This window comes from Poecile atricapillus, chromosome 3 (genome assembly GCF_030490865.1).
Source record: "Poecile atricapillus isolate bPoeAtr1 chromosome 3, bPoeAtr1.hap1, whole genome shotgun sequence".
Taxonomy (NCBI): Eukaryota; Metazoa; Chordata; class Aves; order Passeriformes; family Paridae; genus Poecile; species Poecile atricapillus.
This window is the reverse complement of record NC_081251.1, coordinates 49,374,838-49,389,769: the sequence shown is the minus strand read 5'-3', so window position 1 is coordinate 49,389,769 and position 14,932 is coordinate 49,374,838. Positions and strand designations below refer to the sequence as shown.

Here is a 14,932-nt window from a genome sequence, read left to right as displayed (position 1 = left end):
AATATTAATAAAAAAAAGTGCTTTTACCAGTTAATTTGGGAATATGGACAAGCGAGGACATTCGTACTTTCTACGGTGTCACTGTACACACCAAAACCCCCTGAAATCCCAGCAGACTTACTATTACTCACTTGCTCCCCAAATGACTTTCCTGGTGCCATCGAGTGAGGGACAAGCATTGGTGAACAACAGAAAAAAAACCTCAAAACACTGATGAAAAGAGGGGATTAAGGGAATGTTTTCTCTTTGCTACATATGTTTCCTGGAACGTATTAAATTGGAATCCCAGCACTTCAAGGACAGAACTGCAAAGCGACCATGAAGCTGGCAAGTGGCAACACGACTCATACCAACTTCTCCCTTTTGTGGAGATGCATATCAGAAATCTCTGTTAATAGGAGGCTATGGGAAGAATCAGGGGAAGTACTTTCTGCCAATGCCTGTATACAGCTAATTCACAGCGCTGGGTTCGGGAATTTGCAGCCAAGTCGGAACGCTAATACAGGACTTCTAAGTTATCTGAATGCATTGACAAGCTCATTATGATGCTTAGTTTCCAGTATTAGCTATTTTATCGGTAGCTGCCAGTGAAGTCTTCTAAGACGGATGCATCAGGCCACGCAATGCAACAGCCAAGAGGTTGCAACTCCGCAGCTGGAGATGTCAGCTCTACTGGTAACTTACACAGGAAGCCTAAAAACACAGGGTAAAGAGAATGGTACCCGCACTCTATTTGCGACAAACAGCCCTATCACAAAAAGGCTCATAACATCTCCTGGAGATGCCTACGAAACTTTGTCCCGGCACGAGTATGGGCATTTCGCTTTCTCCCCGAGGCAGTGGGAGAGCAGGGCAGCCTGTAGGCGGCTGTGGGACAGCGGCTGCGGGCCCCAGCCCCGGCCCCGGCCGGAGCAGACGCGGTGCTGCCGCTGACCGAGCGCCGCCCGCCGCGCCCGGGGCTCCCGCCGGGGCTGACGAGGCGCGGCCACAGGCGGGCGCCCAGGTGGCCTCCCCCTGCCTCCCGCACGCAACTTGCCGGAGACTTTTTCGCCGCTTATCTGACTTAATATTATTACAAAAAAAAAAAAAAGTCCCAATTAACAAAGATCAAGAAACTCATAGTATACATTTACCGTAAGGCTGGTTACCACTTTAATCTCGCAGCTACTCAGACACAGGGATAAACCCGGCGAGGATTAACCAGGTCAGCTATATACAGCCCTGAGAGCAGCTCAGGCTACGCTCCCGCAGAGCGGCGGGGCGAGGACGGCGGGGGTAGCCCGCAGCACCCCTCCGCTCGCCCCCAGCGCGGGCAGCCCCCGGGGCCGCGCCTGCCGAGCCTCCCCGCCCGGCCCCGGACTCACCCAGCGTCTCCGCCCGCAGCCAGAGCGGGGCCGAGGCTCCGAGCAGCAGCGAGAGCAGCAGCGAGGGGGCGGCCCGCGCCCCCCCGGCGGGGCCCATGGCTCCGGCTCTCGGCGGGGCGGGCAAGGCACAACTTCCCCACTTCCCTCCTGCTCCTTTCTCTTCCTCTCCTCTTCCTCCTCCTCCTTCTCGCTGGGGCGGCTCCGGAGCCAGCCCGCGCTCCCGCGGAGGGGGGCGGCCACCTCCCGGCATCCTTCTCCCCCGCAGGTGCTTCTGCGGAGGCGGAGAAGGGGCCGAGCGGGGCTGCCTCTGGCCCCGTGCCCCGCCGGCGGCCGGGCTGCAGCGCTGCCGCCTCCCGCCTCCCCGGCCTGGGGCTGGGGGTGGAGAGAGGAAACGGGAGAAGGGGAAGCGCCACTATTCCCATTGGGCTGCCGCTCGGGGTATCTCCTCCTCCTGCCGCGGACCGAGGGGCCGGCGCGGCCCCGCCGCCCCCTCCCCTCGCCGAGCGCTGCTTCTCCCACCCACCGCCGCTCTGGGGTGCTGCACCGGGGCCGCGCCGTGTCCCCAAAGCCGTGCAGCCCCCAGCATCGCCTGCGAGCCCCCGAAGTTGGCAAGCCGTGTAGATGCCCACATATATATATATACACACACACCCTCGTATATACGTGTATGTTCTTGAGAAAACAGGATTATTTTGCCGTTTGCAGGCTAATTCCCAGGCGTCGCTCCCGCTGGCAGGGCGGGAAGGGACGCGGGAACGCTGCAGGGTGTGGGCGCGGGGGCGGGAACGAGTGGGGCAAGCGGGAGTGTCCGGCTCCCTCAGCACAGCTGGCGTCGTGATCGGGCTTCTCGGTCCCTAGGAAGCCTTTCCATGCAGGTTTGCAAACAGTCTGCTTAATCTGTGCCAGCATTGTTTGCTACAATTATGGGCTGGGTTAAATAGGAGTTCTCTGAAGTGTGCCGTGGGCATCTCTCTGCGTGGCACTTCGACGGTCCGGCTGTGAAGAAACCTGTGGCACAGGGAGGGCTGCAGATGCACGACACTGCCAGCTGTCGCAGGAGACACGAATGTTAAGCAGGCCCCAATGGTTTGCCTTTTAAAAGTACGCTGGAGAATGGAAGGTGGGGTGTCTGACTCTGTACAGTCTTGTCGGGGATGGGTTGCTGTGAGGCAGGTGGATTCGCACTGCTGGCAGGTCAGGAGCACTGTGCTGCTGTGCTAAAATGAAGTACAGAATTAACTTGTATGTCAGAGACAGCATTGCTAGATTTTATATTATGTTAGAAAGAGTCGAGTTTGGTAAACCTTTATTCTAATTGAGCTCTTGTTTTGTAAGTGTTAATGTCTGTTTTTTAACTTTTCAGACACCATATGTGATCAGGCATATTTTTTGCCATGTACCCAGTACATTATATTCTTGGTGTATGTATTTAACACACGTTGTTAGTATTTGAGACTTACCCTTCTTTCAAAGGAGAGTTTGAAATCTAGACTAAACTGTTAGAGATGGAATAAGGCAGAGAGAGTTAGTGCAGCAGTTTGGTGGTCAGACTAATCCTCACTGGATTTTGCCAACAAATGCCAGCATCCTTCTGGTTGAAGGAGATTGGGATGGGTCACTCTCTGCAAGACTCTGAAGTCTGAAAGTCTTTTAAAGAGGAGTGTGTCCGTGTGAATAAATGTGGCCTGTTCTTGTAGTTGTCTCATAGATTGTCGGGAGCAAATCCATTCAAATGAGGGTGATTATGGAGACAAAGGGGCCAGAAAGTCAAACTCTGCAGCAGCCTCAAGACTGGATTTAAAGACCCCACAGAAGTGATGAAAATATTGTGGTCCCGGAAAATAGTTTTTCCTGTACCAAATTCTGGTTCAAAACCTACAAATGAGACTCAGTATAAATGGAAACATGAGGGAGATGCATAGGATAATACATATGTTGCAAAACATATATCATCTTTGAGAAAGTGGTAGTTGTTGAAAAGACATATAACAACATATGAGTGTGCATTGTTTTGTATTAGTCTCAGCAGGCAATCAAAACCAGTCAGTCCCACAGGGGTTGGTACTGGGAATCATACTGGTTTGTATTCCATCAACTGAGGTCTAAAATATATTCTCTAGTAATAGTGCCAGGTTCTAGTTATATTTATTAAGGGCTATGGTAAGTATGGACAGAACAGTCCTGCAGGTCAATCCCAACTAACCTTAGGGGAGCCCTGTGTACTGCGACAAACCATCTTTAGTGATCTTGAGCAATTTAATGTGCAAAACGCTTTGCCATGAAGCTTGCAGATAATGTCACTAGTGCTGATCTCTCCACAGAGCTTGGACGGCTGGTAATTGCTAGAGGCAAGTTAGGAGCCTTGGAAGGCCAAAGTGGTTTTTGCCTGTCACACACTTCTAGGAGGCTGAGAACAAGAGGGAAGGTAGGTTGGCAGATACCATGAAAGGAGGCTTTCTTCATCTCCTGGGCACTGGAGGCTTGGCAGTGCCCTCTGAGACAGAGAGATAATGATTCAATTCACAGTTATTTTTATTTCAATGATTCGTAGTGAAATGATAAGTCATGCCCTTGAGACTGGGGCTGTAAAATATCTGGGAGTGGTATTTGTTTTCCTTTCATGGCCAGTCAGGAGAGCGCTGGTGGAGGGAAAGCGTGCAGGCTGCCTTTTCGATCTTCTCACCACGCTGGGCTCAGCCGCAGCTGGTCGCTTGTCCATGGCCACGTGCTCCCTGTTGCAAACGTGTAGTGCTCAGGAAGTAGTAGTGCAGGGGGAAGCCCTGCTCCTCTCCCAGGTGTTGGGAGCACAGCTTTCCTATTGACTTCAGCAGGATAATAATAACAATGCAATCAGTGAAGTAGCTTCTGTATTATTTATTTTGCTATTAAATTCTCATTACTATGCCCTCTCTCTGTCAGATTTCAATATGCTGTAGGCAAAGAACTTACTGTCAGCTTCCAAGATTAAATAATCATTAAGATGAATGAAACAGTTCATAGCTCTCAAAGTTGCTATTCAGAAGGAGGACTTGTGTAACCCTTGTCACATTGCTACACTGGTTCACGTGTACTTTTCCAAATTTCCTTTTGTACCGAGGAGAGTAAAATCCAGCTTTTAAATAAATCTAGTTTTAAAGGCAAGGGCTTTAAGGCAAAAGATTAGTTCAGAAAGAAGGCATACATTGAGCTTGACTAATACATTGTCACACAGTGGGAGCTTCATAATGGGAAAATTCCCTGCCAAACCACTTCTGACAGCTTAATGCAACTGATTTTAGTCACTAACACTGACTTAATTTGGAAGAGACCTGATTCACCCAAACACATGGCTACTTTTTAGCATGAGCATATGCCTTTACAGGTAGTTTTCCAATGGTATGAGTTAGGAGTATTTTGTGTGTTGCAAATGGTATTAACTGAGTCACCTACAACTAGATAATGTGTCTAATCGCTCATTGTATGGATACCTTTACTGTGCAGCCACCTGCAAATGAGTAATTGAGTTTTTACTCCACAAACCTTTGACCTCAGAATGAAGAAGCAGCAAGTGAGGACTTCAGGACAAAATCAGCTTAAAACACTTTAGAAGGTGGATGGTCAGTATGGGGACATACCTAGGTTTCATTTGTAGACTTGCGCAGTCTAGCTTCATGGATTTACTTTCTTGACCTATACTTTTTATATACTGTTGCATAATTGTATATAATACACAGAGAAAGGGCTGCTTCTGAGCAGACCTAAATCATCTGATGAGCCTTTGTGTTCCTCGCATGGTGCTAAACTGGTAGTTTGTCTGGGGCGAGGGGCAGGGGAGGAAGGAAAAACACACCACAGAGTTCACCTAAGCTTATCTTCCAAACTTGACACTGTATATATCCTTCCTTTCAAAAGCATCTTGTTCTGTATAGGTTCTAGGGAAATAAATAGAAACCAAAAACTTAATTTATACAAAGAGGTTTAAGTTTCATCTTAATGGAGCAGTCTCGCTTTTGTGCAGCTAACAGGAAAGTTTGTGTTCTTATTAAATGGAAAGCTTTTTCTTTGCATAGAAGAAGGGGGAGGTATTGAAAACACAGTGAGATGGAGAGGACCCGAGGTTACAAATTACAAAACTCAAGAACAATTCTAGACATTGAGAGCTATGTTAATCTCTTCATTAGCAGAAGGATAGCTTGCAGATTGAGAGGCCTTTTATCAGTCTTTATACATGGGCCGGGTTTTGCATTTTCACTGGGGCAAAAGCAAATGGAATAGTGGATTTACAGGATAAAGCTGAGAACAAAATGCTGTGGTTGCTGATCTCCGTGTATTCAGGGATGGTGATCTGCCAGAAGTGTATGTGGTGGTGTTGTGAACTCATATTGTGATATTGGCTTTTAGCAGTGGTTATAAAAAAAAAAATAATTAGAAAATAGAACACATAAAGTAAAATCATGAAATGTGTCTAGATGCAACATTTGTATACACTGTGTGAGGAGTCCTCTCTGTTAAAAATGGTCAGACTACAGCAAAGTCAGTGCTGCCACAAGGCTGTAGCATGGCTTAGGAAGTTTAGCAAATTCCTTGAAATACACATGAATTTTTCTATATATGTAGAGTATTTTATGGGCATGATGCTCTATGCTTTGTTTTTATCATTGGAACCTAAGGCATTGCCCATGGAGCAGCACAGGCATTTCAGCCTGTAAAACACCACCCTCCGCTAAGGTCTGCATGCCATTAAACCATGAGAAGATGGGCTGACCTCCAGGACTCCTCTGAATATTCACCTAACTACTGTTGCAAAAAATTTTGCAATTTACCCATTGCAAGTAGAAAAAATCTACCCATTTGTAGTAGACTGTGGGACTGTGCCCTCCTTCTTAGAGCTAGCCTGGGTTCTGGCAAATTTCATGTTAGCAGCTTCCCTCCTTGCTAAATGTAAACATCCCTCTCCAGGTATGAAAATGCCCAGGAGGGAAGGAGTCGATAAAATAGCATTTCCACTTTTCAAGTAGTTCTGAGCAAGCAGCTAAGAGGATATCATGACCGAATGCTTCTTCAGTACTTTAAGGCAAACATGAGGCAAGAATCAGACAGAAGAAAAATCTGATAGAAGAAACAGTTTAACTTTCACTGGAGCAGGCCACTGCCTGCACCCATATGGATGAGTTGGAACCATATAGTGTCATTATGTACTTACACTGGTAGCAAAAATCCCCAGGGGGGACAGACCATAAATATTCTTGGACCATAAGAGCATGGAAAAAGAAATTACGGCAATAAATTCTGGGAGAGAAAACTAAACTACAGCAGGCTTCAAGACTTTTGTCTTTTCAGCAGCTGAGAACTAAAGGTTTTGTCAGGGTGGGGGTGATAGCAGGGCTCTTCCCAGCACTGGTTGGGAATGTCTATGGGATAATTGGATGCTAAGAGGCAGCCTCATTCACTGCAACAGCAGCAGTTGGGTGTAACTCTAATGAGAGTCATATAGGGGATGAATGTGCACTTTTCATCACTTTAATTGCTGTCACCTATCCAATCATGTCACCTATTATGATGTAATTATGAGATCAAGTTGAAGACTAATCATTTGTCCCACTGCCACATATTTTGCAGTTTCTCACAGCTGCTTGGTAGTCTTAGGTCATAATTTTTCATACTTTCAAGGAAAAAGAAATAAAGTTGCTAATCATCTGGATTTTGAAGACAATCAACCAAATATGCTATGCTGCTGTCAAGAAATATGGGGCAGAAAGTTCCTTTTCATTTAAACATATTGTTTTAGGGTTGCCTTGAAAAATATTATGATCTAGGGATTAATGACACTGTCAAAACAGTAGTAGTTTATAACTTAGTAGTTGGCAACATCCTTGGTCATTGTCAGTGACAAAGCTCTGATTGATTGTACCGGTGTTTTAAAGAGTCTTTGTGTTTCTACAAGGTATTAGTCCGTATACTCTTAAAAAATTTCAAATTTTGCCCATTAATACATAGGTACTATGTAATTTTTAAAGACAGCATGCTTGGGATTTTCACAGCTGAATTTGCACAGTCTGCATTTTTTTTCCCATAGGAAGAAGGAGTCTTAATCATTTGCTCGTGTTTATGAGGTTGCATCCAAGTAGGAACTAAGAAGTTACTTGTGCAAAATATGAAGCAATCCAGTGGTCACTTCCAGGAATAACAAATTATGTTTGAATTATATATATTTTAAATAAAGTTGGCAATTTATCTACCCAATCTTTCCCAAAAGGTGTGGAGTAATGGGAGATGAATGCAAGTAAGCAGGGCTTGATAATTTCTAATATAGAGAGTGTTCCACTTATGACACTGGAGACGGCAGTTTATGTGCTGTTTTATTGATCATGATATCCCTGGCTGCATAACTAAGAGAGATGAAAGCAAATATGAGCTGAGTGACTGCTTGATTTAAAAGAAGTCATCCAGTTTACTCCAGATCTAGCTCGTCTTCCTAATTTCAAGTGTTCATGCCATGATGCAATTTTTTTGAAGGGTATGATATGAACTCAGGCTGAAAGTCTCAGGAGTTGAAAAGTAAGACCTTCTTTCTCTTCAGTTCATTTGTTTCAAGAGAGAGGGATGGGAATAATGCTTATTAATTTAGCAATTATGATGTGTGGGACTGTGGTCCCTCCCCCCCCTCCGCCCTGTGGAAGTCTGCACAGAAGTAAGCCAGTTATACAGAGTGGAAGCATAGCTCATAAATCTGCAATAATCATTATGTATGGAGAAAAAGCTTCTTGTGCAACTTTTCTACATAGCATTGGCCCACTACGCCAATGAATCACAAGGTCAAATTCTTGTAATTCATTCTGTCACAGCTGTGGATCACAACTGTAGTGATCTTAAACTACAGTCTGTAGTTTAAGGATTCACTGTGAATTCCTTTTGAAGCCAGGCTACTTATTAAATGTAAAAGCCTGATCAAATGTAAACTGTCTCTGTCAATTTTTTTTTCCTTTTTGCAAATAATTAGAAAAATGCGAGTTTGAGTGAATATTTTCTCATATTTTAATATTTAATTACATTAATTTTAATATACTATTGTGCCTGTTTACGAAATACAAAAGATTAGAGCCTGCTTTAGGTTCCATGTGAAAGATAACTGCACAACAGAAAGTAAATACAGCATGTTGGTGAACACTCAAATCAGTTTTGAACATTTCTTCTTCATAAGATAATAAAAGATCAATAATTGAAATTTGTTGCCACCTGAAGTTAAGTTTGTGTGGACAGTATAATTTCTCAGATATTCCTTCCCAAAGCAAGAACTCTTAGCTTTCTTATTTTTTTCATTAAGGATACTGTATTCTTAGTTATGTCAGACATGCATACTGGTAGTTGTTCTAGGCCCCAGAGTTCATAAATGGTCCTAAAGGCCTTTTTCCAAATGTGATATGCATAGTTGAACTCAAGTTAGGTCTGCCTCCAAGACTTAAATTCAACCTGTATTTTAATATTTTGCTCTATATCCAGTATGTCATTTGTCTACCAAAATCAGATGTTCTTACCCTTGTTCCCTTGAGCATGATGAAGGTTTTGGTGCAGGGTGGTGGGGCTGGGCTGACTGTCCATGCAGACCCAGCCCAGGCATTCACCTCCTCTGGGCTGCTCAGCTGCACAGGTGAGAGATGTTACAGCCAGGGCCAGGCATTCACCATGTGAGCAGCTCTGCTGCCTTAGTTTCTAGCTCCTGCTGCCTGGGCATGTTGAGTTCCCACACTAAGCGTTATCTATTTCATATACATTTGTCCACATTACCTTAAAAGAGTTTGAGTGAGCCCTTCATGGCTTCATTCTCCAATGGATGAACAGTGCTGAGCATCTTGGAACAAGAAAACCTTTATCTGGCATGACCAGCAGTGGCAGAGAACAACTGTTTGTGGCCAGAGTCCCCATAACAAACCCCACCCAGCCACAGTTCCTCGTGTGCCCAGAGAATCAGGCAGCCTCACAGAGGACATGCCTTGGGACACTTGGGATTAGTCTGGCACAAAAGGATGCAGGATGCACACCCAGAATGCCAGATGGTGAGCATGATGTTGGTGCAGTCAGCCACAGCTAAGACTGTTATTGTCTGCTCCAACCACGCCAAAACTAACCCTGGTAATAATTACCTGCTCAGCTTCTGCAGTTACCTCTTCTCTCTCTCAAAGACCTGAGTCCCTGCAGTTTCTGGCTTTCTCATGCAGCACCCAGCCCATGAGGGATTTACAAGGACTCAGCACTTTTTCAGGAGTTACCATAATCTTTTAGGCTCAGATTTCTGCTGTCTACCTTTGACTACTGTACCATCCAGGCATTTATAGGTATTTGACTTACTGCTTCAAAAAAGATGAGCATGGTATATTAATCAATCATTGGGATTCATGTCAGCATGCAGAACTGTTTTCTAGCTGACTTTGTAGCTTTTACTTGGAAAAGAGAAAGATCAAATGGATTTTGATTCATTCTCATGGCATTATCTGATTCCTCTCCTACACTCCCAACAACGTGCTCCTATTACTAGGCATCTAGAGAGGCAAATCCTCTGGTCGAAATGAGCAGGAGCAGGAAGCCTGGCTGCTCTTCAGTCTCCTCTCAGTTACAAACCACTCTGGAGCACACATAGGTAATTTCACATTGCTTTCTGCTGGTTGCAGCCTGGATTTGGTGGACCAGGAACCTTCACTTACTTCCTTGCATCTTATGCCCAGTATTTTTTCTTGATGTTCCTTGTTCTATGTTACTGTCCCATGAATATTTTTTGTTGTTGTTGCTTTGATCTGTAGAATTTCATTAATGAAATAAAATGGCAAACACTGAAGCAAAGGAAACAAAAACAGCATGACAGAGATACCATAGTCAGAAAATAATACCATTTGCAGACAGCCATTCTACGAAGTGAAGGCTAACTTGTTGCTACATAAAGGAAATATTTGTAACTGTTTTGTTTTATTAATCTTATAAAGACATACCTAAAGAGAATTCCTCATATGTATTATATTTATCTGAAAAACTTGTGTGAAAATGCAGTAGACTATTTTTGCTGGCATACAGACATTGAAGTATATCTGCCTGGGCAGTCTGTGCACCTTGAATCTCCACTAAATGAAATATTACTGCTTAGTAGTCCTGTTTGGGCAGAGTCTCTTTCTTCAGTTTAGTTCTTGGACCTAATCTAAGATACCTTGAAATTACTGGGGGAACCTCTGTTGACAGCAGTGCCAAGTGCTCCTTTGGGCCCATACTTTCTAGATTCTGATGCTGTAATATATCAAGATGTTGCTGTATCCAGCTCTTCACTCTCCTCAACTTCTGCAGCTTGCAGAGCAGTGGAAGACAGCATGTGTCTGCACCTCATTTAAATTGCTGTTAGGATGGGTATCCACCAGTACACTGGACTGAGAACACAAATGCCCAGGGAGGTTGAAGGATATGGTGTTAATCTGTGGATTACTGCGAAAGGTCACATTAACCTTTTTTCAGAGAATAGTCTTTCTCTGGTTTGTAATTTAGTAGAAATCCAAAACATATCTGGAAAGTAGATTTTTTAAAAAAACAAACAGAAAAAAAACCCAACCAAGCCAGAAGAATCTTCTCAGAAATAATCTTAGTTATTGATTTAAAATAATTCATTCTCTCATTTTTGGTATAGAGATATCCTGGTTTTAGTGCATCCCTTTCTTCCTTGAGCTCCACTGAGTCCTTTCAGCCTTAGGAAAGGCATATCATTGTCCTTCAGCATGTAAGTAATACTGGAAAAATAATGTACTTTTTATAAACCAATCTTTAATTGGTTTAAATTTAATTTTAATTTCTTTAATTAATTCTTTAATCTTGGGAGCATAAACATATGAACATGTATGACATCCCTGGTTTAATGTTTCTCCGGTCTTAGCTTGCTCTACATTGAGGTAGTGTTTGTCATTACAGCTTAAGCATGTCATTGTTCTGCAAATCTTTTAGGAGTCCAGATGCACTCACAATTAAAGGCCACCTCTTACTATTTGTGTTATCATAATGTAGAGAGAGGTCACTGCTCTGTTGTGCAAGATCACATTCAAACATGTCATGAGCAGCAGACCCTGCTCCCCAGGCTTCCCTCTGTTAAGGGACAATGATGTATCAGACCTAAATTTAGTTAACAATAGCAGCTGTTAGAGTGAAGGCTCAAACCAGCTGGGTCAAAGGGTTCCTTTCTTTGCCTTACTTCCCCTCTTCCTGGAGCTCACCTGATGTTGTGTTGAGCTAGTACAATTTGCTGAGGTAGCAGAACATCTTGACAACAAGGTGAATGGCTTTCCGCTGTGCTGCGGACCTGAATTAGCTCATTAGAGGATCAAAACAGCACCAGAGCTGCTGCAAGGGGGAGGCAGGGATCACACTGCTAGGACAGGGCAGGAAAACAGGTCTGGGACCATGACAAGGAATGACAGGGCTGATGTCCTTCATGGGTGATAAATCCTCTCGGCATCGGGGTGCCCCTTCACTGGCAGAGTGCGGGTGTAGCTCTGTGTGCCTGTCCCTCCTTTCCCTACTTCTCAGTAAAGAAAACTTCCTGAGGAAGGAAACTTCCCTCAGCTGGAAGGAAATTTCCTCAGCAAAAGAAAATAAAGAAGCTGGTTTAACACCCAAACCACCGTCTTGCTGTAATTCTGTCATCATGTCTGTGCCAGCTCGAGGGTCAGCACATATGGCTGTGGGCAGATAATACTTAGGCTGTTTAAAAGCATTGCAATTAATTTAAAATCAATACATGTAAATCCAAATGACTGCTGCTGCAGTCAATGGAGTTGGCAGACTCAGTTCAGTGGCCTTTTGAGATTCTTAGACGATCCCTCTGGTTCTCAGCAACTGGTCCAGAAGGGCAGGGGTTCCCTTACTCCTGGGGGGGTGACACTTGCCAGCCAGGGTCTGAGGGCACACTTGGGATGCCCAGGCCTTCCCCTGCTCCCAGAAGGGCAAGGAGCAGACTTGTGTTAAGTCATGGCAGCTGTTGGTGTTCCAGAGGGGTTTGAAACCCTTGGAGGATAAAGCCTGTAGTTGACTGGGTTGCCTGTGGTATTGGTGCATGTTAGCGAGCCGAGGCAAAGTGTTGTCTTGCCCACAGCATTTACCTTTTTAGCTGTTCTTGCAGGTGGAAAGGATGTGCTGGATTACCATCCCCAGGATTTCTCCTGATGGTAGATCCCAGCTAATTATGGTCTTCCCAGGGAATGTTTCCCTCTCCTTCAGAAAAGAAGGGATCAGATATATCTCCAGTTGTTTGCAACAAGCCATCCTTAATTTTTTTCCCACTACTATGAGGAGATTTGCTCTTGCTTGTGTGGAGAAAGGGATCTGCTTGTTCCTGTGGACCAGTGTCAGTTCTTGTACCCAGAGATACTGCCCAGTCAAGGAGAGGAGGATGGGAATTTAGGGGGGGAGAAGGACTGGGACTCTAGATACCTACCAAAAGGTTAGTGAGCAGTGCATCCAAACAACAGTCCAGCAACACACTTTCTCAGGCTGGTGACTGAAATGGTCAAATCCAGTCCCAGTTAATTCCTGTCTCCATGGTGGGCACTGTTGCTTCTCAGTCTGTAAGGAACTCAAGGCAGATGGGCTCATTTCTGGATTGCTGGATAAGCCATTCCTTTTTATGGAACTACTGGGAAATGAAATGTTCAGGTATTTGGGAATGCCATGGAAACCAGGAGGTGTTAGAGGTAGAGATTTTATGGAAGATGTGTATGCAAACTGAACATCTGACTGTTCTGAAGATCTTTACAAAGATCATGTAATCTGCACTACTGCTTCTGCACCTTTTGTAATTTTCTCCTAATCTTGATTTTATATCTTACACACTGATCTACATGCTCAGAACTATAAGTCACTCCCTCTGTGTTATGCAATCTTCTTTCCTTCTGTTTCTCTCAAACCCTTTGCACATCTTTTTCATGCAATCCTCTTCAGACATCCTGCATCAGGCCATTTTACACTCACACTCTTGCACTGCCTGCCACTTGTGTATGTTGAAATTTAGTTTTCTTCAAATTTCAGGCAGCACATTTGATTGGTAATAATCAGGAGATATGTAATAGATAACACAGTTGAACAAATCACGAAATAGCTTTGCAAATACCTTGCCAACTCATCCTCTTTAAAGCAATATAAAAAGAAATGCAAGATTTACCTACTTAACAGTGAGCTTTTTTTCATTGTCTCTCCTAATGTTGTGTATGATGATCACACTAATAGTTTTATGAGCCCTAATATATTATTTTTCTTTTAGATTTGAATTTTTTAGCAATATTTTTATAGATCCATGTTGCACTTTAGCATGCCTTATATTTTCTATCCTGGCCTAGCTTTTACATCTCTTCCTGTTAATCTCCACAGCTCAAATTTGCCTGGTCTGAAATCCATCATTGTGCATCGTTTAATGAGACATTTCTCCAGTCATCATTACTGCAGATCAATAGAAGCAAATCCCTGTCTCCTGACTGGTTTAGCTAAGGATCTCATGCATGACTGTCTTTCCAATTTGATCCAGTTTAACAGTCTGTTTCTCCCCCCGCTCCTAACCCCACTTCTTTAATCTGCAGAGATAGATATAAATCTTGAGCCAGACTACAGGGGGTTTCTCTTATATGGCCTTCCCTCTGTTTGTGCACAGCACTCCCTGACCGACTGGCTGCTATTGCCAGACAAACAGCTGTCTTTGCAGTTGCACCAACAAATAAAAGGGGAAAGAGGGAGGCCTGGGCAGTGGAGGGAAGCTTTTTGTCCTAAGGGTCCTTGTTCACTTACTTTACTAAGAAATTAAAAATCTAATGGGAGCCCATTGCCAGAGGGAAAATGAGAAAAATCTATGATCTTTGCAAAAGAGTGAATATCCATCATCACTTAGTGAGTGCTTCACATCAGCATATCTTTTCAGGATGACCTTCCCAAGATTAAGAAGGTAGCAACTGATAAGTGAAAACTGAGATTTTCCTTTTCATTGCTCTGCCCTGTAGGCTGGATGAGGGATTGACAGTCTTTGCTTTCTCACCTCTCCCAGCTTCCCTTCCCATCAAGATAGGACTCATGAATGGTAGTCTATCTTCAAGGAAATTTTGGTGCTGTGTGACTGGACACAAACATCTGTGGGCTTTGGGTGTCCCCCTGTCTGTCTCCTCAGCCATCCTGTGTTCAGTTTTTGTTGTCCTGCCGACTCCTGCTGTGTGCTGCTGTTTTGTGAAACTGTGCACAGATTGTTTAAGTGGCAGCACATAGACAATTATTTCATTTGATGAGATTTTAGGTACCTGACTCGAATGTGTGAGAAGATTAAAATTAGTTTGCTGGAGTGGGAATTACGTTGAGTAATTTGGCTTACCTTCATGGTGGAGATTGCTGTCACAGGGGCAGGAATGATGGCACAACTCCAGGACCTGGGTCATCTGGGAGCTGACTATTTGAGAGCTTTTGTCCTGTACTATTAAAATAAGCTGAAGCTGCCATCGGTTTATGTTAATGCGTTGAGCTGTAACCTTTTGGCAGCCCAGGAGGTGTTTTCCACCTGATCTTTCTGGCTGTATGTGCAACAGCCTGTGACT

General features: G+C 44.1%; 1 protein-coding gene across 1 annotated transcript in view; it reads right to left on the bottom strand.

Annotated features, from left to right (window-relative positions):
* Positions 1 to 1,903, bottom strand: part of DCBLD1 (discoidin, CUB and LCCL domain containing 1) — a 46,973-nt gene extending 45,070 nt beyond the window's left edge. Inside the window, exon 1 of the mRNA XM_058836630.1 lies at positions 1,365 to 1,903. Within this exon, the coding sequence (XP_058692613.1) occupies positions 1,365 to 1,614 (250 nt within the window). The 5' untranslated portion in view covers positions 1,615 to 1,903. The remainder of the gene's footprint in view (positions 1 to 1,364) is intronic.
* Between the last annotated feature and the right edge of the window lie 13,029 nt (positions 1,904 to 14,932).